The sequence below is a fragment of the Thalassophryne amazonica genome, chromosome 16 (assembly GCF_902500255.1).
Source record: "Thalassophryne amazonica chromosome 16, fThaAma1.1, whole genome shotgun sequence".
NCBI lineage: Eukaryota > Metazoa > Chordata > Actinopteri > Batrachoidiformes > Batrachoididae > Thalassophryne > Thalassophryne amazonica.
In genome coordinates this window covers 65,970,298-65,995,969 of record NC_047118.1, presented here as the reverse complement: position 1 = coordinate 65,995,969, position 25,672 = coordinate 65,970,298, and the positions used below count along the sequence as shown (strand labels likewise).

Below are 25,672 nucleotides of genomic sequence, written 5' to 3'. Positions count from 1 at the left end.
CGAAGGGCCTGTTCCAATTCTTGGTTGGCCCGCTCTACCTGTCCGTTGGTCTGGGGATGGTACCCGGACGAGAGGCTCACGGTGGCCTCCAGTTCTCTACAGAAACTCCTCCAGACTTGCGAGGAGAACTGGGGACCACGGTCAGAGACGACATCGGATGGAATCCCATGCAGACGTACGACGTGGTGGACCAGGAGGTCTGCAGTCTCCTGGGCCGTCGGGAGCTTCGGGAGGGCCACGAAGTGGGCCGCCTTGGAGAACCAGTCCACTATCGTGAGGATGGTGGTCATGCCCTGGGACGGCGGGAGGCCCGTGACGAAGTCCAGGCCGATGTGGGACCAGGGGCGGTCGGGCACAGGTAACAGCTGGAGGAGACCCTGTGCCCGTTGGTGGTCTGCCCTTCCCCTGGCGCAGGTGGTGCAGGCCTGGACATACTCCCGGACGTCAGCTTCCATAGACGCCCACCAGAAGCGCTGCCTGACCACTGCCACGGTTCTTCGCACCCCTGGGTGACAGGAGAGGACCGTGACAGAAGTCCAGGACAGCAGCTCTGGCTTCCGGTGGGACGTAGAGTCTGTTCCTTGGGCTAGTCCCCGGGTCCGGGTTCCGTGCCACGGCCTCCCGGACGGTCTTCTCCACGTCCCAGGTGAGGGCTGCCACGATAGTGGACTCGGGGATGATGGGTTCCAGTGGATCTGACAGCTCGACCTTGACCTCCTCTTCATGGACCCGGGACAGGGTGTCAGATCACTGGTTCTTGGTCCCGGTGCGGTAGGTAATCCGGAAGTCAAAACGCCCGAAGAACAGTGACCAGCGGGCTTGCCTGGGGTTCAGACGCTTCGCGGTCCGGATGTACTCCAGGTTCCGATGGTCCATGAAAACCGTAAATGGTACCGCAGCTCCCTCCAACACAGGTGTCTCCACTCCTCAAGAGCCTCTTTCACCGCAAGAAGTTCCCGATTGCCGACGTCATAGTTCCGCCCCGCCGGGGTCAACCTACAGGAAAAATAGGCACATGGATGGAGAACCTTGTCAGACTCTCCGCTCTGGGACAGCACGGCTCCTATCCCTGAGTCAGAGGCATCCACTTCAACAACAAACTGGCGATTGGTATCGGGCTGCACCAGAACGGGTGCAGACGAGAACCGACGTTTCAACTCCCTAAACGTGGCTTCGCACCGATCCGATCAGGTGAAGGGGACTTTAGTGGAGGTCAGGGCCATCAGGGGGCTAACTACCTGGCTATAGCCCTTAATAAACCTCTGGTAGAAATTTGCGAAGCCGAGGAACTGTTGCAGCTTCCTACGGCTTGTTGGTTGGGGCCAATCCCTCACCGCCGCAACCTTGACCGGATCGGGTGCGACGGAGTTGGAGGAGATGATGAACCCCAGGAAGGACAAAGAAGTGCGGTGGAACTCACACTTCTCGCCCTTCACAAACAGCCGGTTCTCCAACAACCGCTGCAGGACCTGACGTACATGCTGGACATGGGTCTCAGGATCCGGGGAGAAGATGAGGATGTCGTTCAGGTATACGAAGACGAACCGGTGCAGGAAGTCCCGCAAGACGTCATTAACCAATGCCTGGAACGTCGTGGGCGCATTGGTGAGGCCGAACGGCATGACCAGGTACTCAAAGTGACCTAACGGGGTGTTAAATGCCATCTTCCACTCGTCTCCCTTCCAGATCCGAACCAGGTGGTACGCATTTCTAAGATCCAATTTGGTGAAAATTTGGGCTCCATGCAGAGGCGTGAACACAGAATCTAACAGAGGCAGCAGGTATCGATTACGAACCATGACTTCATTCAGCCCTCTGTAGTCTATGCATGGACGGAGTCTGCCGTCCTTTTTGCCCACAAAAAAGAAACCTGCACCCATCAGGGAGGTGGAGTTCCGGATCAACCCGGCAGCTAAGGAGTCCCGGATGTAGGTCTCCATTGATTCACGCTCAGGACGAGAGAGGTTATACAGCCTGCTGGACGGGTACTCAGCGCCTGGGATCAAATCAATGGCACAATCATACGGACGGTGCGGGGGAAGAGAGAGCGCCAGATATTTGCTGAAGACGTCAGCAAGATCATGGTACTCCTCAGGCACCGCTGACAGATTTGGGGGGACTTTAACCTCCTCATTAGCTGTCACACCGGGTGGAACCAAGGATCCTAAACATTCCCGGTGGCAGGTGTCGCTCCACTGCGTCACTACCCCAGACAGCCAATCAATCCGGGGATTGTGCTTTAATATCCATGGAAACCCCAAAATCACTCGGGAGGTAGAAGGTGTTATATAAAACACAATCTCCTCCCTGTGATTTCCAGACACCACCAATGTCACTGGTTGTGTCTGGTGTGTGATTAATGGGAGAAGGGTGCCATCTAGTGCCCGTACCTTCAATGGGGAAGGTAGTGCCACTAGAGGGAGCCCTACCTCCCTGGCTCATCTGCTGTCCAGCAGATTCCCTTCAGACCCCGTGTCCACCAGTGCTGGGGCGTGAAGGGTAAGATCCCCACAAAGGATCATCATTGGGATGCGTGCTGATCTACGGGCTTTCCTCGCGTGGATGTTATGGCCCACCCTTAACCCAGTCTCTAAGGGCGGGCGTTGAAGTTTAACCGTTTGGGGCAGTTTCTTTGTATGTGCTCATCAGAGCCACAGAAAAAACACTCCCCGCGAGCCAGCCTCCGTTGTCTGTCATGTGATTTGACTTTGGCCCTGCTCGTGTCCATAGCTTCGTCAGCAGGGAGAGCTGCGGCTCTACGGAGCTCTCTGACTGTGAAGCGTGGGGACGGTGGCACCCTTTCAGACCCAGAAGGAAGAGGGACAGCTCGTGCCCGGCCACGCCCTTTGCCCCGCTCCCGACGGTGTTCTTCTAACCGGTTGTCCAACCGTATAACCAGGTCGACAAGCCCGTCAAAATCTCGCGGCTCATCCTTAGCCAACAGGTGCTCCTTCAGGACCGGAGACAGTCCATTTACAAAGGCGGCGCGGAGTGCAACGTTATTCCAGCCGGACCTCGCAGCCGCGATTCGGGAGTCGACTGCGTACTCGGCTGCACTCCGACGTCCCTGTCTCATAGACAGCAGCACAGTTGAAGCGGTCTTGCCTCTATTGGGATGATCAAACACTTGTTTAAACTCCCTCACAAACCCAGTATATGTCGTTAGGAGCCGTGAATTTTGCTCCCAGAGTGCCGTAGCCCAGGCGCATGCCTCTCCTCAAAGCAAATTGATGACATAAGCCACCCGGCTAGCATCTGACACGTACATGATGGGACGTTGTGCAAAGACGAGCGAACACTGCATTAAGAAGTCCGCGCACATCTCGACACAACCTCCGTACGGTTCGGGTGGGCTTATGTATGCTTCAGGGGATGGGGGGGGGGGGGTCATTGAATCACCACTGGAATGTCTGTATTTTGTGCTCGGTCGGCTGGAGGAGGTGCTGCAGCAGCGCCCGGAGTGCGCGCTTCCACCTGGGCGGTGAGAGCCACCATCCTCCAATTGAGTATGACGTTCTGCTCGGTTACTAAATCCAACCGAGCAGTGAAGGCGGTTAAGATTTGCTGCAGCTCTCCTAACACGCCTCCTGCCGACGCCTGTGCACCCTGTGTTTCCATTGGCAGTTCAAGCGATGGCTGACGCCACTCGGGATCCATGACGCTGGCCGAGAAATCCTGTTGTGAAAAGTGTAGGAACACGGACCCACAACAGGGGGCGCAAATGAACGGACAATGGAATAAGCCAAATATAACAATTTAATGTTGTGAATGTGCACAACAGAGCAACAGACAACACAATTGAGATCAACAGTCAAATTAGTTACGGTGATGTGTGAGCAGGCTCGAGGATAGAAGACGCCCGTCCAGAAAAGAGCCGGATCCCACACGCCTTCCACTCCACCGGACCTGAAGCAATCCTGGAGCCACCAAGCGCTGGGTCCCCAGGTGGCCACTGCCTCCGGCTGTCAGATCGGGTACTGCTGGCAGGAAGAACAGACAGGTGATGGTGGGTGCGTGAACACCCAGCAAACAGTTCAATATAAAGGTGGAAAGCACCTCCACCTCTCAATCACAATTCTCTCGGAGCTTGTGCAGATCCTGATGTCACACTAAACAGAGACTGGAATGAGGAGCGGAGATACGCCAACTCCCCAAACACAGCCACGTACTCGTAGTGTACAAGAGGTACGTCTGCAAACTCAGAATTAATGTCAGTCAAGCACAGAAGTAAAGACGCTACAACTGTATGGCACCAAAAAGGCTGAGACGTTTACTTGTTCGGTAGACGATTTCTCGGCAGTGAGGTGAAGATGCTGCCCGGCTCTTATGGAGGTGTGGATGATGATGATGAGTGACAGCTGGCGTTGTTGATGAGTGACAGCTGCCACTCCCAGTTGCTCCGGCGCCCTCTTGTGCCTGAAGCCCACACTTCAGGCAGGGCGCCCTCTGGTGGTGGGCCAGCAGTACCTCCTCTTCAGCAGCCCACACAACAACATCTTTACAAAACATCATCAGTGTTGAAATAGAAAACGATTTGAACCCTGATGGAAACAAAAAATTTAAATCTCAATTTTTTTTATAGAAGAAATTCAACAAAATGCTGAAACAGAAATGTGAAAAATGATCCAGTATAGGGCCGCAAAAAGGTGTTAATTGTTTTGGCAAATTTACAGAAACTTCCAGAACCTTTTGGTGGAAAGCTAAGCTCTGGAATTTTGGAAATTTGAAGAATTTGTTCTATTCCAAGTTGGAAACTTTCCTTGGAAATTAGATTACGTAGCTAAAATAGAATGTTATTAATCCCTTCGGAAGACTGCCTCAGGGAAATTGTGGTTCCAGCAGCATTTGACAGTAGCACACAGGGTAAGAAGCACACAGTATCAAAAGTAGAAGTAAGAAACAATTTGCAAAAAGTAAATACAAATATAAACACGAGAACTACTGGCTATAACTGCCAGGTTGTTCCCAGCTAAGTGAATGCTGGCTGAGATGGAAACTATTCCCCGAGCACATGGAATTATGAGTCCATGAAGGGCTCCATCATTGTGTTGTGTACATGTGATTAATGAATGCTCAGTGAACGGCCAAAATTCACCTGCATTTGCATTAAATCTCATTGTTTTAACCAAGATTATGTTGCAAGATTTGTTTAGTTTACTGTTATAAGCTAACCTGCAATTTTGCAAATTTCCTGTTTTCATTTTTCAATTATTTGTTTTCTGCTGATTGAGTTTGGGTCCAGGTGGCAGCAGACCGAGCAACTCAGACCACACGTCGCCATCCTCAGCCTTATAATTCGGTTAATTCCTATGGAAATTTTCCAACTTTGAAAATACCTAGAATTTTGCAAGCTTAATCCAAAATCCACATCTGGATTTCAATTGAAATCAATATTAAATGAGTTCTTCAAATAAATCAGACTTTTTTTCCCCCTCAGTAGTCCATCCATCTATCCATTTCCTATACCTGCTTACTCCAATTAAGGATCACAGGAGGCTGCAGTCTTTCCCAGCAGTCACAGGGTGCGATGCAGGGTACACCCTGAACAGGATGCCAGTCTGTCATAGGGCCACATATTGACAAACAAACACATTCAAACCCGAACACACATACGGACAATTTAAAGTGTCCAATCCACCTAACCTGCATGTTTTTGGAGGTGGGAGGAAGCCGGAGCACCCGGAGGGAACCCACCCAAACACAGGGAGAATATGAAAACTCCAGAAAGGCCATAGGTGGGAATCGATCCCATAACCTTCTTGCTGTGAGGCAACAAAGTCACAATGCTGCCCTTCTCAGTAATCCTTTTAACAAAAATACCCTAACAAACACAGGTGACCACATGACCTCCATAGCGGACATCAGTTAAACAGTCATCTTCCGTGATCGTGTGTCCAAAAGTAAACCCAGGGCTTAAACATGCAGCTGCATCGCGGCCTCCTCTGACCATCTGCTGGGAGGACAGACGGCAAGGACATCGTTTGTAATCGGATGCCTGAAGAGTTCAATCAATAATGCAAAGTCTCCAGGCAGTAACTGGTTCTGACAGCAAGGCACACGCAAACAGTCTGCACGTTACACAGTGTACCTGTGCAAAAATGTATGTGAAGAATAAACATCATCTTTACGTATGTTACGTTCCTCACCATCACTCTGTGGAGGTGTCGTCGCTCCTCCGGGCCGTAGATCCCACAGGGCCGCAGGACGCACGTCCTCAACAGGCCTCCACCTTCACGAGACACAATCCCCACCTCACATCAACAAATCTGAATAAAGTCTAAATATTTGAAGAATAATACTGTGGTTGTCTGAAGAAGAAAGTTAAGTGTTGCAACTCAGATATCTTACTTTCATAAAAGTAACACATTCATGGGAATAAAGTTTAGATATGTCAAGAATAAAGTTATTCTGTTTTGAGAACAAAATTACAGTGCCTCAAGACAAACATCACATTTAAAAAATAATACTTTTAAGTGAATAAAGTTGAGATCTTCATTCATTTTATGTCTGATATCCGGTCCAGGAGGCCTTGGCAGCAGAATAAGCAGCTCATCCTACACTTCCCTATCCTTGGCCAAGGCATCTAATGCTTCTTGGGGGATCCTGAGGTATTGTCAAACCAGCAGGGAGATGTAATCCCTCCAGCATGTCCTGGGTCTTCCCCAGGGCCTTGTCCCAAATGGATGTGCCTGGAAGACGTTCCTAGTTTTATGACCAGGTTCAACCCTAGCTGGATGCAGCTGTACTCTGATTCAGTCAGTCATTCATTTTCTGATGCTTATCCTGATTGGTGTCACAGCAGCAACAGAGTAAGCAGGGAATCCCATGCTTTCCTATCCTTAGTTAAGTCCTCTAACTCTTCTTGGGGATCCCAAGGCATTCCCAAGTCAGCTGGGAAATATAATCCCTCTAGCATGTCCCAGGTCTTCCCCGGGGCCTGCCCCTAGTTGGATGTGCCTGGAAGACCTCCCTAAGGAGACAACCAGGGGCATCCTGATCTGATGCCCAAACCACTTCAAGTGACTCCTTTCCATGGGAAGAAGCAGCAGCTCTACTCCAGGTCTCTCCCAGATATTCAAGCTTCTCACCCTATCCCTGAGTGTAAGCCCAGACACCGGACCGTGAATATAATTTCTATCATTTGCATCAGGTGTGACAATGGGTTTTGGGAAATATTGCGAAATTGGTTATGGGTGCTGTGGGGGCCCAGGGGGCGAAGCCCCCAGAAGCTCATGGAACTTGAGCATTGTTTAGTACATTTCAGGGCAGTTATGAGTGTTATTTTGTGAATGTCACTGGCGTAAAAGTACTAAGTTCTAGAGTTTATAGGCAATATTTTTTGTTCATGTAGACGGGTGTCATGGGTCATGTTTTGGCTCTGGCCCTGTCAAATAGTGTACACTAAAAAAAACAACTCTTGAATTTACATGATTTAAATCTGTAAAAACATAAGAAATTAATTATTTTGACACATTCTGATTATGTGGAAATGTAACTCATGCATCCTTTGTTACCCTGTGCTCCTGCAAAGCATCGGGTTTTCTACTCTGTTTTGTGTGACTGTGAACAAGAGAAATAAAAATGGCTGGACAAATTTTCACCAAACTTTGTGAGAATATTACATGGGTAGATATCTTGAGATGATTACCTTTTGGACAGGATCGGACAACAGTCAAGGTCAACAAAAACATTGTGCAAAAAAAACAGATTTTCTGCTATATCTCCACAAACAATAGGGTAAGTGTTATGTGCTGATGCGGGTCAGAGAACCGAACCAGCATCTGACAAGGGCCCAGCGCTAAATAACCAGAAAGCGGTTCCAAGAAACAAATTTATTCCCGCTCATGTGCAATAATTCGTGTACAACATAAAGATTCAGCTGTCTTGGCAAGGTGAAGGACGGCGCGTTCTCCAGCGCCCAAATGGATCAAAGCCCAGCACTTCTGGACTCAGATTCACCACCGAACACCCCCCAGGTGAATACGACAAACTGACTCTGTGAAGGACTGAAAAGGTGAGGTAAGTCAACAGAGCTACAACAAATATCCTTCAGAGGCACACACTATCAGCAACACATTCAGGTCTGAATTTAAGCTTTATGTAAATGAGCAGCTTCTCACAACAGGTGGAGGATCATCAATCCGTACGCCACGGCAGTGAGAAGCAAACTGCACAATTCTCATCAATGTTCAAATATACTGCGTAACAAAACGCCAAATTACTTTTAACGATTATTCAGACGATAATCACCTCTGATGTGTGCTGACAGCATGTGTCCCTCACCCGTCCTCCTTCACAGGCACGATGTGTCAAACCCTGGCGCGGTCCTCAGCGTCTCACAACCGAACATCACAAGGTCGAGTTCCCGGCAATTCTGCTCAAATCACTCATGGCTTAAATGCAGAACGCCATCTCATTATCTGCTTCAGCTGAAAGTCTTTAAGCCTGCACGTGAGCATCATCCACAGGTGCTGCAAGTTGTTAGGCCTGCACGTGAACATCCTCCACAGGTGCAGCCAATAGTTCTGATGAGGGTGAAGGACTCTTCCGCCAGCACCTTCTCCACAGAAAAAAACAGTTTGCATACCACCTGGAGAGCAAAGAAAAGAAAACAGCACCAAAATGTCCAGCCAAACCCCCCAACACACAACAGTACCCCCCCCCCCCATCAACGGGAAGCCTCCCGGCGACCGAACAGACCAGGCCTGAGAACAGCACCTCCCTCCGGGGTCCACGACAGGAAGCAGATGGTGTAACGCTCCCTAAGTCCACAGCAGACAGCAGGACAGGGCACCGCGGCTGGAAGGCCGGCTGGCATCAACAAAAACCCCAAAAGAGTCCCAAGTACAATCTAACATACAAGAAAAATACAAAACCCACCCAAATCCTCCCCAAGGGACCGTCCCATCCAACCCTGGGAAGAAAAGAAAAACTCCCAGATCCAATAACCCAACATAGCCCCGACAACACAATACAAACACAATTTCACAAAGAAAAATAACAAACAACCCCTCCAGACGACGTGCAGAGCTCAACACCCCCCAGAAGACCTTTACCGCCAGTTCCAGGAGTAATAACCAAAGCCGGAATCCCACAGAGGTCCCCAGGTATACATGGAGCAACAGCGCCCCCCAGAGGACCATACCATCAACCCCAGGAGGCACCCTCCCCACAACCCAGGAACCTCAGACCCGGCCACACTTGGCTAGTCGGCCCCACAATCAATTCCCCCCCAGAGGACCGTCCCATCAACCCTGGAGGTGGAACCTGGAAGGAAACATTAAAAACACAAAAATCCAACCCCCGGCGGACTCCATCAAACCACCCCGGGGGCAAATAAAACAACCGGAAACCCTGTTACCCTCCCCAGCACCCCGAAAGACCCCAGATTACTCCCAGAGCCTATTGTCAGTACAATTTTGGTGAACGGCACAAAACTACCAAGCCGGGGAAGGAAACAGGAAAAACTAACCCAGTCCCATCCCCTAAGCGCAGCGGAAAACCGGAAATACGTCCGGTGCCCCTAAACCGACCATACCACCAGCCTATTGGGAGGGGTGGAACTACCGAAATGGCGAACGGCACAGATCGGCCCACCACTCCGACTGAGGTACGTTCCCACTGCACTACACCCCGGTAACGCCAATGACGAACGGTCAAAGGCCCACCGGGGCTGGAGTTGAAACAGGTATCAACCAAACCCAAAAAAAATGCCCCTGACAACCCCCCCTAGGAGCAGAGGTTTTCTGAGAAACACTCAGCGTAACCAACCTGCACCACCCCACAACCCAAAAGACAAACGGTCTTAGAGTACGTGAGGTTGGGGTTAGGGAAACAGGGAAATAAAAAACAACAAAACAAATGACCCAATCCACAAACAAAAATTACCTAAGTTCAAATAATGAAAACATACTCGGCTGAGTCCAGCCGAGCTCCGAACTGCCAGTCGTTCACCCAACCAGAACAGCCTCTAATTCCCTAAACACTTTATAACCCCCTACATGAAAACAAAAACAGCCCAAATAACTAAATAACAAAAGGTCTGCCCTTTTTTTTTTTTTTTTTATATATTATGCCTGTCCAAAAACACCTGGAGATACGTCATCGTTATCTTTCTTGACGCTTATGTGACCGGAGCAATATGGCTGATTCAGCTCGTCCGAGCTGCATGGGCTTCAACGTCTCCCGCATAAGGCTCCGAATGACCGATAATTGGTTCAGAAGCCGACTCTCTGGGTGACGGAGTTATCTGCACCGGTATCGATGGTGCCGCAGCTGGAGCAGCAGGAAGCGGAACGGCTTGCGCTGCAAGCTCCGTAACGCGGGCATCTGTTTGTTTAATTCGATTTACGAGATGCTGTAATTGCTCCCATATCTTCTCCAAGTGTTCCTGAACTCTTTCCGCAAATGGAACCGCTTCTGCCGCTGGGTCCATTTTGTACTGGCCGGGAACTACTGTTATGTGCTGACGCGGGTCAGAGAACCGAACCAGCATCTGACAAGGGCCCAGCGCTAAATAACCAGAAAGCGGTTCCAAGAAACAAATTTATTCTCCCTCATGTGCAATAATTCGTGTACAACATAAAGATTCAGCTGTCTTGGCAAGGTGAAGGACGGCACGCTCTCCAGCGCCCAAATGGATCCAAGCCCGGCACTTCTGGACTCAGATTCACCGCCGAATACCCCCCAGGTGGATACGACAAACTGACTCTGTGAAGGACGGAAAAGGTGAGGTAAGTCAACAGAGCTACAACAAATATCCTTCAGAGGCACACACTATCAGCAACACATTCAGGTCTGAATTTAAGCTTTATGTAAATAAGCAGCTTCTCACAACAGGTGGAGGATCATCAATCCGTACGCCACGGCAGTGAGAAGCAAACTGCACAATTCTCATCAATGTTCAAATATACTGCGTAACAAAACGCCAAATTACTATTTGATGTATAAGATGTATATCAATAAGGGGTTGGTGAGGTTAGACCTTGCTTGTGTGAAGTGCCTTGAGGCAGCTTTGTTGTGATTTTGCACAATATAAATTAAATAAATTGATCAGCAAAATATTTGTGATTGACTCGTATAATGAACTATCAGACATGTATAAGTGCTGGTGTCAACAGCATGCAGGGTTTGCATCAGCTCTCTGATGCCTTTTATTTCTAGTGATGTGTCCTCTGTGTTACCTGTTATTTTCCTCCTGTGGTATTTGCTAGTTGTGTTCTTACTGTGACGTCTCTCTTGTGTTACTCTGACCACTGTCATGGGTCATAGTTTAACTTCAGTCCTGTTTTCTGATTTGTCTATTTTATGGTCACTCAGAGTTGCTGTTAATAGTTTTCCCTCTGTGTTATTTATTTGTATTTGTAATTGGGCAGGGGTGGTAGATGAGCAGTTAGTACACTTGTTTCCAGAGCAAAAGGCTTCTGGTTCAAGACCACCCTCACCCATTCTTTATGTAATTTGAAGATGCTTCAAGAAGGGTATCCAGTGTAGAACTTGTGACAAATCAACATGCAGATCCATCTTGGATCTGCTGTGGTGACCCTGAGTGAAAAAAAGGGAGAAGCCAAAGGAACTTAATGTTTGCAGTGCTTTAATTCTAGCATTTGTCCTGTGTTACGTTTGACTTCCGGGTTGCTGACCTTGCCGTTTATGTGCCCTGCGCAGTGAGAACATCTTCTAGTTGCCAGATTATTGCATTGGGTTCCATTCTGTTTTCGAGCCTCCCATGTTAAATTGAACCATGTTACAGTGGACCAAGAACCATCACTTTAATGTTGTCGGAGTTTAAAAGGAAGAAATTGCGAGACATCCAGCTTTTCACTGAGGCAAGGCAATCCTCTAAGGATTTTATGTGTATGAGATTACCAGCAGTTATCGGCACAAGTGCAAGGTCTGTACCTGAAAATATCAGACCGAGGTCTGATTTCAGTTGACTGAGAACAATTATAGACTCCCATTTAAAGTTCATGTTGGACTGTTGACGTCAAAGCACCAGTGACACACACCAAAATGTAAGTCCCTTTTCTTGTTGTTTATAAATTAATAAAACATCAAATGACAAGGATCTATTTTAGCCATTATATAAAACAGTGATTGTTTTTTAATTCATTCAAAGGAACAAATATTTCATGCGGTGAAAGATGGAATGTTTCATCTTTCCATCTACTATTGAACTCAAAATATTCATTATTTATATAACACACACACACACACACACACACACACACACACACACACACACACACACACACACACACACACACACACACACACACACACACACACACACACACACACACACACACACACACAAATCTTTGGAAAATTCTGATGCCTGTTGTCTCTGCGTTCTTGTTCTTTCGGTCATTACCCAAAGTTCATGACCATATGTGAGGATGGGAACATAACACCACTGGTAAATCGAGAGCCTCACCTTCTGGCTCAACTCTTTCTTCACCACAACAGCCTGGTACAGAGTCTGCAGGTCCTCCAATGCAGCTCCAATCCATCTGTCAATGTTCGGCTCCATCTTACCTCCAATCGTGAACACAACCCCAAGATACTCGTACTCCCCCATGGAGGAGTGTTCCATGATGCACATCCCAGTTAACTTTATCTCCTTAAATAACCTACTTGGGGCAAGAACTCTCCCATAATCCAGAGAGGATAATCCATTCTTTTCTAAAAAGGACCATGGATTCACATTTGGAAGTTCTGATCCCCATCCCAGTCACTTCACACTCAGCCTCAAACCTGCTTAGTGCACATCACTGGCCAAAAGAACCACATCATCCGCAGACTCAAGTTTTTGATGTGGACCAGAGGATCGTGTTTATATTCTACCAGGCTGTCCTGGAGAGCTTGATAAGGTTTGGAATATCAGTGTGGTATGGTAACCTCACTGTGCAATTAAAAACCAAACTGAGCTGGTGCCTGACGCTGAGCAATGCCACCAAGAGATAGCTGGTATTGCTTTAAACAAAGTTTAGATTTGTCAAGAACACAGTTTTTCTGTTTTAAAAAGAAAGGTAGACTGTTACAAGTCTAACATCCGATTGTGAAAAAGTAATATTTTGGAAAATGTTATACTTTTAAAGAGAATAAATATATAAAATTTGTTGAGAATTAAAGTGTAGGTGACACCAAAAAATGTGCACAAATAATCGCTAAAAATTATGAAATTATATTTAAAAAAAATCCTGAACAATAAAAGTCAACAAGTGCGCAGGTGAAGGATGAACAGCTGTCTGAAGCCTGCGCTCTATTTCAGCCCTCAGCCGCGGCCATACCGTTGCTACAGTTGTATGGAAAAGTTTGGGCACCCCTGATAATTGTCATGATTTTCCTTTATAAATCACTGGTTGTCTGGATCAGAAATTCCAGTTAAATATATCATATATCAGACGAACACACTGATATTTGAGAAGTGAAATGAAGTTTCTGTTGTGTGGGCCGCTGAAGAGGAGGTACTGCTGGCCCACCACCACCAGAGGGCGCCCCGCCTGGAGTGCGGGCTCCAGGCACCAGAGGGCGCTGCCGCCTCACAGGAGCAGCCCAGGTGACAGCCGTCACTTATCAACTGAAACAGCTGACATCCATCAGCTGAGGGGTATATCAGCTGGACGGCATCTCCATCTCATTGCCGAGATATCGTTCTACTAGGAAGGTAACGTACTCAGCCAATTGTGTTGTCTTCTTGACAGTAATCCTTTGTTGCTTGTGTACAGATAGTGAGTATTACAGCTGGAGACTGTGTTGGACTTGTTTTGGATAAGTACTCACATTCCTGCACTTATCAGTATTTTCCTGACGAGAGGTGGAGGTGGTGTTTCCACCCTACGTGTTGCTGGGTGCAGCCGCACCCACATCTGACTGTTTCTGTTCCTCGCCAGCAGTACCGGATCCGACGAGCAGAGGCAGTGGCCACCTGGGAGTTCGGGACTTGGCGGCTCCAGTATTCCCGGGGTTCGGTGGCAGAGGAAATCGGGTGGTTCCGGTTCGACTCAGACGGACGTCTCCTATCGTCGAGCCGGCCCACACGACACCGTTGGAATTGGTTTATTTCACAATTGTGATCTGTTGTGTTTGTTGTGCGTGTTCACAACAGTAAAACCTTGTTATTTGACTTTCTTCATTGTCCGTTCATTTGCGCCCCCTGTTGTGGGTCCGTGTTCCTCACTTTCCCCAACAGGATATCTCGGCCAGCGTCATGGATCCCGAGGGGCGTCAACCGGCTGTTGAACGGCCAATGGAAGAACAGGGCGCACAGGCGTCCGCAGGAGGGGTGATCGGTGAGTTGCAGCGGATCCTCACCGCTTTCACGACTCGGTTGGATTTGATGACCAAGCAGAACGTCCTCCTGAACCGCAGGGTGGAGGCTCTCGCCGCGCAGGCCGCTGCGGCTCTCCCTCCCGTCGACCCTGTGCGTAACAGCGACGTTCCACTGGTCGTTCAACGACCCCTCCCACCTTCCCCTGAAGCATACATAAGCCCCCCAGAGCCGTACGGAGGCTGTGTGGAGACGTGCACAGATTTTCTTATGCAGTGTTCGCTCGTCTTTGCACAGCGTCCCGTCATGTACGCGACTGATGCTAGCAAAATAGCTTATGTGATAAATCTGCTTCGTGGTGAGGCACGCGCTTGGGCTACAGCGCTCTGGGAGCAAAATTCACGGCTCCTTCAGACATATGATGGGTTTGTGAGGGAGTTCAGAACAGTGTTCGATCACCCAAATAGAGGAGAGACCGCTTCAGCCGTGCTGCTGTCAATGAGACAGGGGCGCCGGAGCGCAGCTGCCTATGCAGTCGACTTCCGCATCGCGGCTGCGAGGTCCGGCTGGAATAGCACTGCCCTCCACGCCGCCTTTGTAAACGGACTGTCGTTGGTCCTCAAGGAGCACCTGGTGGCTAAGGACGAACCGTGGGATTTAGATGGGCTCATCGATCTTGTCATACGATTAGACAATCGGTTAGAAGAGCGCCGTCGGGAACGAGACGAAGGGCGTGGCCGGGCACGCGTCATCCCTCTCCCTTCCGGTTCCGACCGCGTTCCGCCCTCCCCACGCTCCACGGCCCCTGCGCTCCGTGCGGTTACAGCCCCCCCTGCTGACAAAGCTATGGACATGAGTAGGGCAACATTTAGGGCACCGGTTACACAAAGGAGGCTGGCCCACAGGGCGTGTTTTGTTTGTGGCTCGATTGAGCATCAATTAAGAGACTGCCCCGAGCGGTTAAACACCAACGCCCGCCCCTAGAAACTGGGCTAAGGGTGGGCCGAGACATTCACGTGGGACACACCCACATCGCCACACGACTCCCAGTTACCATCCTGTATGAGGATTTAACCCTGAAGGCCCCAGCACGGGTGGACATGGGCTCTGAAGGGAATTTGCTAGACAGCAAATGGGCCAGGGAGATAGGGTTCCCTCTGGTGGTGCTTACCTCGCCTGTGCAGGTACGAGCGCTAGATGGCTCCCTACTCCCTCCAATCAATCACAAGACACCACCAGTAACTCTGGTGGTGTCGGGGAATCACCGGGAGGAGATCGAGTTTTTTGTGACTCCGGCCACCTCCCGTGTGATTTTAGGATTCCCTTGGATGTTGAAACACATTCCCCGGATCGATTGGCCGTCTGGGGTAGTGGTTCAGTGGAGCGAGACCTGCCATCGGGTATGTTTAGGTTCCTCGGTTCCTCCCGGTTCCCAGGCCAGGGAGGAGGTCAGAGCCCCGCCCAATCTAGGGTCGGTTCCGGTGCAGTACCATGACCTTGCGGAGGTGTTTAGCAAGGATCTGGCGCTCACCCTTCCCCCGCACCGCCCGTATGATTGTGCCATTGATTTGGTTCCAGGTGTTGAGTTCCCGTCCAGCAGGCTGTACAACCTCTCACGACCTGAACGCGAATCAATGGAGACCTACATCCGGGACTCTTTGGCCGCCGGGTTGATCCGGAATTCCACCTCCCCGATGGGTGCGGGTTTCTTTTTTGTGGGGAAAAAGGATGGTGGATTACGTCCATGCATCGATTACAGGGGGCTGAACGAAATCACGGTTCGTAACCGATACCCCTTACCCTTGTTGGATTCGGTGTTCACGCCCCTGCATGGAGCTAAGATATTCACCAAGCTTGATCTTAGGAATGCGTATAACCTGGTTCGGATCCGGAAGGGAGACGAGTGGAAGACGGCATTTAACACCCCATTAGGTCATTTTGAGTACCTGGTCATGCCGTTCGGTCTTACAAATGATCCCGCGACGTTCCAAGCATTGGTTAATGATGTCTTGCGGGACTTCCTGCACCGATTCGTCTTCGTATATCTTGACGACATACTCATCTTTTCTCTGGATCCTGAGACCCATGTCCGACATGTACGTCAGGTCCTACAGCGGTTGTTGGAGAACCGGCTGTTTGTGAAGGGCGAGAAGTGTGAGTTCCACCGCACGTCTCTGTCCTTCCTGGGGTTCATCATCTCCTCCAACTCCGTCGCTCCTGATCCGGCCAAGGTTGCGGCGGTGAGAGACTGGCCCCAACCCACAAGCCGTAGGAAGCTGCAACAGTTCCTCGGCTTCGCTAATTTCTATAGGAGGTTCATTAAGGGCTACAGTCAGGTAGTTAGCCCCCTGACAGCCCTGACCTCGCCAAAAGTTCCCTTCACCTGGTCGGATCGTTGCGATGCTGCGTTCAAGGAGTTGAAACGCCGGTTCTCTCGTCTGCACCCGTTCTGGTGCAGCCCGATCCTAGTCGCCAGTTAGTGGTTGAAGTGGACGCCTCGGACTCAGGGATAGGAGCCGTGCTGTCCCAGAGCGGGAAGACCGATAAGGTCCTTCACCCGTGTGCCTATTTTTCCCGCAGGTTGACCCCGGCCGAACGGAACTATGACGTCGGCAATCGAGAACTCCTTGCGGTGAAAGAGGCTCTTGAAGAGTGGAGACATCTGTTGGAACTTGGAGTATATCAGGACCGCCAAGCGGCTGAATCCCAGGCAAGCCCGCTGGTCACTGTTCTTCGGACGTTTTGACTTCCGGATCACCTACCGTCCCGGGACCAAAAACCAGAGATCGGATGCCTTGTCCCGGGTACATGAAGACGAAGTCAAAACGGAGCCGTCGGATCCCCCGGATCCCATCATCCCGGAGTCCACTATCGTGGCCACCCTCACCTGGGACGTGGAGAAGACCGTCCGGGAGGCCCTGGCACGAAGCCCGGACCCCGGAACCGGGCCGAAGAACAGGCTCTACGTCCCACCAGAAGCCAGGGCTGCGGTCCTGGACTTCTGTCACGGTTCTAAGCTCTCCTGTCATCCTGGGGTGCGAAGAACCATGGCAGTCGTCCGGCAGCGCTTCTGGTGGGCATCCCTGGAGACCGACGTCCGGGACTATATCCAGGCCTGTACCACCTGCGCCAGGGGCAAAGCCGACCACCGCAAGTCCTCGGGATTGCTACAGCCGCTGCCCGTACCTCATCGCCCCTGGTCTCACATCGGCCTGGATTTTGTCATGGGCCTCCCGCCGTCCCAGGGAAACACCGTCATCCTCACGATAGTGGACCGATTCTCCAAGGCGGCCCACTTCGTGGCCCTCCCGAAGCTCCCAACGGCCCAGGAGACAGCGGACCTCCTGGTCCACCACGTCGTCCGGCTGCATGGGATACCATCAGACATCGTCTCCGATCGCGGCCCCCAGTTCTCCTCGCATGTCTGGAGGAGTTTTTGCCGGGAACTGGGGGCCACGGTCAGTCTCTCGTCCGGGTATCACCCCCAAACCAACGGGCAAGCAGAACGGGCCAATCAAGAGATGGAGCAGACACTACGTTGTGTGACAGCCGCGCACCCGGTGGCCTGGAGTACTCATCTGGCCTGGATCGAGTACGCCCACAACAGTCAAGTGTCGTCAGCCACCGGCCTCTCCCCTTTTGAGGTATGTTTGGGGTATCAGCCCCCATTGTTTCCGGTGGTTGAGGGAGAGGTCGGTGTGCCCTCGGTCCAGGCCCACCTGCGGAAGTGCCGTCGGGTGTGGCGTGCCGCCCGTTCTGCTTTGTTGAGGGCCCGGACGAGGGCTAAGACCCATGCAGACCGGCGGCGGACCCCGGCCCCTACGTATCGCCCCGGGCAGGAAGTGTGGCTGTCCACCAAGGACATTCCACTACAAGTGGCCTCCCCGAAACTGAAGGACCGATACATAGGACCGTACAAGATCCTCCAAATCGTCAATCCCGCCGCAGTGAGGCTTCGGCTTCCAGCCTCACTGCGGATCCATCCTGTGTTCCATGTGTCAAGACTCAAACCGTATCACACTTCGCCCCTCTGTGCTCCCGGTCTGGCGCCACCTCCTGCCCGGATCATCGATGGCGAGCCGGCTTGGACTGTGCGCCGGCTTCTGGATGTCCGACGGATGGGCCAGGGCTTTCAATACCTGGTGGACTGGGAGGGGTACGGCCCCGAAGAACGCTCCTGGGTGAAGAGGAGCTTCATCCTGGACCCGGCCCTCCTGGCCGACTTCTACCGCCGCCACCCGGACAAGCCCGGTCGGGCGCCAGGAGGCGCCCGTTGAGGGGGGGGGTCCTGTTGTGTGGGCCGCTGAAGAGGAGGTACTGCTGGCCCACCACCACCAGAGGGCGCCCCGCCTGGAGTGCGGGCTCCAGGCACCAGAGGGCGCTGCCGCCTCACAGGAGCAGCCCAGGTGACAGCCGTCACTTATCAACTGAAACAGCTGACATCCATCAGCTGAGGGGTATATCAGCTGGACGGCATCTCCATCTCATTGCCGAGATATCGTTCTACTAGGAAGGTAATGTACTCAGCCAATTGTGTTGTCTTCTTGACAGTAATCCTTTGTTGCTTGTGTACAGATAGTGAGTATTACAGCTGGAGACTGTGTTGGACTTGTTTTGGATAAGTACTCACATTCCTGCACTTATCAGTATTTTCCTGACGAGAGGTGGAGGTGGTGTTTCCACCCTACGTGTTGCTGGGTGCAGCCGCACCCACATCTGACTGTTTCTGTTCCTCGCCAGCAGTACCGGATCCGACGAGCAGAGGCAGTGGCCACCTGGGAGTTCGGGACTTGGCGGCTCCAGTATTCCCGGGGTTCGGTGGCAGAGGAAATCGGGTGGTTCCAGTTCGACTCAGACGGACGTCTCCTATCGTCGAGCCTGCCCACACGACACCGTTGGAATTGGTTTATTTCACAATTGTGATCTGTTGTGTTTGTTGTGCGTGTTCACAACAGTAAAACCTTGTTATTTGACTTTCTTCATTGTCCGTTCATTTGCGCCCCCTGTTGTGGGTCCGTGTTCCTCACTTTCCCCAACAGTTTCTAGTATTTACAGAAAGTGTACAATAATTATTTAAACAAAATTAGGCAGGTGCATAAATTTGGGCACCCTTGTCATTTTATTGATTTGAATGCATTTAGCACTAATTATTGGAACACAAAATTGGTTTGTAAGCTCAATGACCCTTGACCTCCTTACACAGGTGAATCCAATCATGAGAAAGGGTATTTAAGGTGGCCATTTGCAAATGTTTCCCCTCGTTGCATCTCTTCTAATGAGGGAGCCTCTAAACAACTCTGAAATGACCTGAAATCAAAGACTGTTCAACATCATGGTTTAGGGGAAGGATACACAAAGCTATCAGAGATTTCAGCTGTCAGTTTCCAGTGTGAGGAAATAGAAGACCGCAGGCACAGTACTAGTTAAGGCCCAAAGTGGCAGGCCAAGAAAAATCTCATAAGCTGAAGTGAAGGTGGTGAGAATAGTCATAGTCAACCCACAGACCTGCTCCAAAGACCTACAACATGATCTTGCTGGAGATAGTGTCTCTGTGCATCTATGCCGTGCAACTATACAGCGCACTTTGTTTGTGGCGTGTATGCAGAAAAGGCTTCCTCTGCATTACAGCATCTCTTTGTGCAAGTGCTTGAGTCGCTTGATGTATGCTAAAGCACATTTGGACAAGCCAGCTTCATTTTGGAATAAGGTGCTGTGGACTGATGAAACTAAAATTGAGTTATTTGGACATAACAAGGGACAGTATGCATGGCTGAAAAAGAACACATGATTCCAAGAAAAACGCTTACTAACTACAGTAAAATTTGGAGGTGGTTCCATCATGCTGTGGGGCTGTGTGGCCAGTGCAGGTACTGAGAATCTTGTTAAAGTTGAGGGTAACATGGATTCCAGTCAATATCAGCAGATTCTTGAGAACAATGTTCATGGATCAGTGACAAAATTGAAGTTGCGCCGGAGCTGAATCTTTCAACAAGAAAATGATCCTAAACACTGCTCAAAATCTACTAAGACATTTAGCTTGGGACTCTGACGAAGGCAGTCGCATCTCCTCCACTCCCTTATCTCTGCTCTCTGCTTTAACCTTCAAGTCCCTACTTCACCAGACTGTGAATTCCTCAAATTATATTGGATACTGGATCTATTGGACTACTACTGGATTAACCATGGAATTGATCAGCTGGTCTCTGAACTCTATTGACACCATTTTTTCTACAAGAAGGTCAGGAGCGGGTATCCTACCTGCCCACATGGAACGTATCCTGCGGGCTATGTTCTCGACTCCTGGGGGTCTTGGCGTATTGCATGCTTGGCGCATTTCTCTGATGAGGACGTCGAGGATTTATTCATTTTTGGTCTTATGGTAGCAGGGCTGGTACTTTCTGGCTTATGTGCTGCCCTGATCTACCGGAAAATTGGTAAGACGGCGGCATCAAGAACCGCGGCCCCTCGCTTGTCCGTCATGATTAACGAGGTTTTCAAGGCAGTGCATTCTCAGACTGCGATGACTCTTGAACTCAGATGCAAATTGGAAGACATCTTGGCGCAGATGCGTGCCTTGCAGTTGAAGTTAGTAATATTCTTAATTCATAACTGGGAATATTCTTAATTCATAATTGGGATTTGGTTGTTCAAGTGGAACTGTTAAAAGTGTTTTTCATTGCTCAAACCACAACACTCAGTCTTTTCAAGCCTGAAGGACAAATTGCCCAACTGGAATGTCTTCAGCCTGGGAAACATTTGGCTGTTTCTTATCTCAACTCACAAAGACAATAAACTGTTTTCATAGGACTGAAGCATGCTCCATTCCCTCCCCCCACATCAAACACCCCCCACTCCGGCTTCTGCTCAAGTCATTCCTTCCCCCTTCTGCGGGGGCGCTGCAGCTGGCCCCCGTTCCTCCCCCCAAGCTGACGGTGGCGCATCTCAGGGTTGCTGCGTGACCTTCACCCACTTGCCTCAATTTGGATAACGGACTTCTTCAAACTTAGTGCACATAAACAATGTCAAATGTGTATGTGCTGTCTTTAATTCTGATGTGTGCCATTATTATGGTAAACACGTAATAATTGTGGACTAATTGCTGTCTGAGGTAACTGGAGTGTAAACATAATTTCTCCACTGTGAGATCAATAAAGTATATCTCATCTCTCTGTTGGAACTGTTTACACAGAGACTGCTACCTGCTGCTTTGGACTTTGAACTAACAGTCTTTTTCAAGACTTTTTTACTTTTTTACTTTTTTTTTTTACTTTTTCACCGTGCTCCAACGCCTAAAGAAGACCTCTAACGGTCGAAACATCGCGACGGAGCACTTTTATCAGCTAACTTTCATCAGCGTTGGCAAGCTAACTAGCTTGCTAACGCTTTCGTTTTTATTTTATTTTATTTTTTAGCACTGTTGTCGTGCGTTACCTGTGCTGCTCCACAGCCTGTCTAGTGGATTTTTATTTTATTTTAGCACCGTTGTCGTGCGTTACCTGTGCTGCTCCACAGCCTGTCTAGTGGATTTTTATTTTATTTTAGCACTGTTGTCGTGCGTTACCTGTGCTGCTCCACAGCCTGTCTAGTGGATTTTTATTTTATTTTAGCACCGTTGTCGTGCGTTACCTGTGCTGCTCCACAGCCTGTCCAGTGGATTTTTATTTTATTTTTTAGCACTGTTGTCGTGCATTACCTGTGCTGCTCCACAGCTTGTCTAGTGGATTTTTATTTTATTTTAGCACCGTTGTCGTGCGTTACCTGTGCTGCTCCACAGCCTGTCCAGTGGATTTTTATTTTATTTTTAGCACTGTTGTCGTGCGTTACCTGTGCGGCTCCACAGCCTGTCCAGTGGATTTTTATTTTATTTTTTACCACTGTTGTCGTGTGTTACCTGTGCTGCTCCACAGCCTGTCCAGTGGATTTTTATTTTATTTTTTAGCACTGTTGTCGTGCGTTATCTGTGCTGCTCCACAGCCTGTCTAGTGGATTTTTATTTTATTTTTGCACCGTTGTCGTGCGTTCGCTGTTGCCGTGCGTTACTTGTGCTGCTTCATGGCCTGTCTGGTGCCTTAACTAAAGCACTCCTTCTGCTGAATCACCTCTAAATTATTTACACATTATTCACTTTGCGTGTTTTTAGGAATCCGCTAGGTTGCGTAGCTACTAGCTCTTAGCCGATTTAGCATGGCGGCTTCTCCTGTCTCTCCCGCACTTTTCTGCTCTGGTTGTGAAATGTTTAGTTGTTCCTCGGCCTCCTTTAGCAGTAACGGTACTTGTAATAAGTGCAGCTTATTCGTAGCTTTGGAGGCCAGGCTGGGCGAATTGGAGACTCGGCTCCGCACCGTGGAAAATTCTACAGCTAGCCAGGCCCCTGTAGTCGGTGCGGACCAAGGTGGCTTAGCCGCCGTTAGTTCCCCCCTGGCAGATCCCGGGCAGTCGGGAAAGCAGGCTGACTGGGTGACTGTGAGGAGGAAGCGTAGCCCTAAACAGAAGCCCCGTGTACACCGTCAACCCGTTCACATCTCTAACCGTTTTTCCCCACTCGACGATACACTCGCCGAGGATCAAACTCTGGTTATTGGCGACTCTGTTTTGAGAAATGTGAGGTTAGCGACACCAGCAACCATTGTCAGTTGTCTTCCGGGGGCCAGAGCAGGCGACACTGAAGGAAATTTGAAATTGCTGGCTAAGGCTAAGCGTAAATTTGGTAAGATTGTAATTCACGTCGGCAGTAATGACACTCGGTTACGCCAATCGGAGGTCACTAAAATTAACATTAAATCGGTGTGTAACTTTGCAAAAACAATGTCGGACTCTGTTGTTTTCTCTGGGCCCCTCCCCAATCAGACCGGGAGTGACATGTTTAGCCGCATGTTCTCCTTGAATTGCTGGCTGTCTGAGTGGTGTCCAAAAAATGAGGTGGGCTTCATAGATAATTGGCAAAGCTTCTGGGGAAAACCTGGTCTTGTTAGGAGAGACGGCATCCATCCCACTTTAGATGGAGCAGCTCTCATTTCTAGAAATCTGGCCAATTTTCTTGGATCCTCCAAACTGTGACTGTCTAGCGTTGGGACCAGGAGGCAGAGCTGTGGTCTTATACACCTCTCTGCAGCTTCTCTCCCCCTGCCATCCCCTCATTACCCCATCCCTGTAGAGACGGTGCCTGCTCCCAGACCACCAATAACCAGCAAAAATCTATTTAAGCAAGAAAATTCAAAAAGAAAAAATAATATAGCACCTTCAACTGCACCACAGACTAAAACAGTTAAATGTGGTCTATTAAACATTAGGTCTCTCTCTTCTAAGTCCCTGTTGGTAAATGATATAATAATTGATCAACGTATTGATTTATTCTGCCTAACAGAAACCTGGTTACAGCAGGATGAATATGTTAGTTTAAATGAGTCAACACCCCCGAGTCACACTAACTGTCAGAATGCTCGTAGTACGGGCCGGGGCGGAGGATTAGCAGCAATCTTCCATTCCAGCTTATTAATTAATCAAAAACCTAGACAGAGCTTTAATTCATTTGAAAGCTTGTCTCTTAGTCTTTTCCATCCAAATTGGAAGTCCCAAAAACCAGTTTTATTTGTTATTATCTATCGTCCACCTGGTCGTTACTGTGAGTTTCTCTGTGAATTTTCAGACCTTCTGTCTGACTTAGTGCTTAGCTCAGATAAGATAATTATAGTGGGCGATTTTAACATCCACACAGATGCTGAGAATGACAGCCTCAACACTGCATTTAATCTATTATTAGACTCTATTGGCTTTGCTCAAAAAGTAAATGAGTCCACCCACCACTTTAATCATATCTTAGATCTTGTTTTGACTTATGGTATGGAAATAGAAGACTTAACAGTATTCCCTGAAAACTCCCTTCTGTCTGATCATTTTTTAATAACATTTACATTTACCCTGATGTGGGGAATAAGTTTCATTACACTAGAAGTCTTTCAGAAAGCGCTGTAACTAGGTTTAAGGATATGATTCCTTCTTTATGTTCTCTAATGTCATATACCAACACAGAACAGAGTAGCTACCTAAACTCTGTAAGGGAGTTAGAGTATCTCGTCAATAGTTTTACATCCTCATTGAAGACAACTTTGGATGCTGTAGCTCCTCTGAAAAAGAGAGCTTTAAATCAGAAGTGTCTGACTCCGTGGTATAACTCACAAACTCGTAGCTTAAAGCAGATAACCCGTAAGTTGGAGAGGAAATGGCGTCTCACTAATTTAGAAGATCTTCACTTAGCCTGGAAAAAGAGTTTGTTGCTCTATAAAAAAGCCCTCCGTAAAGCTAGGACATCTTTCTACTCATCACTAATTGAAGAAAATAAGAACAACCCCAGGTTTCTTTTCAGCACTGTAGCCAGGCTGACAAAGAGTCAGAGCTCTATTGAGCTGAGTATTCCATTAACTTTAACTAGTAATGACTTCATGACTTTCTTTGCTAACAAAATTTTGACTATTAGAGAAAAAATTACTCATAACCATCCCAAAGATGTATCGTTATCTTTGGCTGCTTTCAGTGATGCCGGTATTTGGTTAGACTCTTTCTCTCCGATTGTTCTGTCTGAGTTATTTTCATTAGTTACTTCATCCAAACCATCAACATGTTTATTAGACCCCATTCCTGCCAGGCTGCTCAAGGAAGTCCTACCATTATTTAATGCTTCAATCTTAAATATGATCAACTTATCTTTGTTAGTTGGCTATGTACCACAGGCTTTTAAGGTGGCAGTAATTAAACCATTACTTAAAAAGCCATCACTTGACCCAGCTATCTTAGCTAATTATAGGCCAATCTCCAACCTTCCTTTTCTCTCAAAGATTCTTGAGAGGGTAGTTGTAAAACAGCTAACTGATCACCTGCAGAGGAATGGTCTATTTGAAGAGGTTCAGTCAGGTTTTAGAATTCATCATAGTACAGAAACAGCATTAGTGAAGGTTACAAATGATCTTCTTATGGCTTCGGACAGTGGACTTATCTCTGTGCTTGTTCTGTTGGACCTCAGTGCTGCTTTTGATACTGTTGACCATAAAATTTTATTACAGAGATTAGAGCATGTCATAGGTATTAAAGGCACTGCGCTGCGGTGGTTTGAATCGTATTTGTCTAATAGATTACAGTTTGTTCTTGTAAATGGGGAATCTTCTTCACAGACTAAAGTTAATTATGGAGTTCCACAAGGTTCTGTGCTAGGACCAATTTTATTCACTTTATACATGCTTCCCTTAGGCAGTATTATTAGACGGTATTGCTTAAATTTTCATTGTTACGCAGATGATACCCAGCTTTATCTATCCATGAAGCCAGAGGACACACACCAATTAGCTAAACTGCAGGATTGTCTTACAGACATAAAGACATGGATGACCTCTAATTTCCTGCTTTTAA

The 25,672-nt window shown here is 48.8% G+C and overlaps 1 protein-coding gene across 2 annotated transcripts in view; it reads right to left on the bottom strand.

Moving 5' to 3' along the window:
- sdr42e2 (short chain dehydrogenase/reductase family 42E, member 2) overlaps positions 1 to 25,672 on the bottom strand; it is a 109,123-nt gene that overhangs the window by 38,726 nt on the left and 44,725 nt on the right. For both annotated transcript variants that reach the window (XM_034189659.1, XM_034189660.1), the window contains exon 7: positions 6,147 to 6,229. In XM_034189659.1, the coding sequence (XP_034045550.1) occupies positions 6,147 to 6,229 (83 nt within the window). The remainder of the gene's footprint in view (positions 1 to 6,146; positions 6,230 to 25,672) is intronic.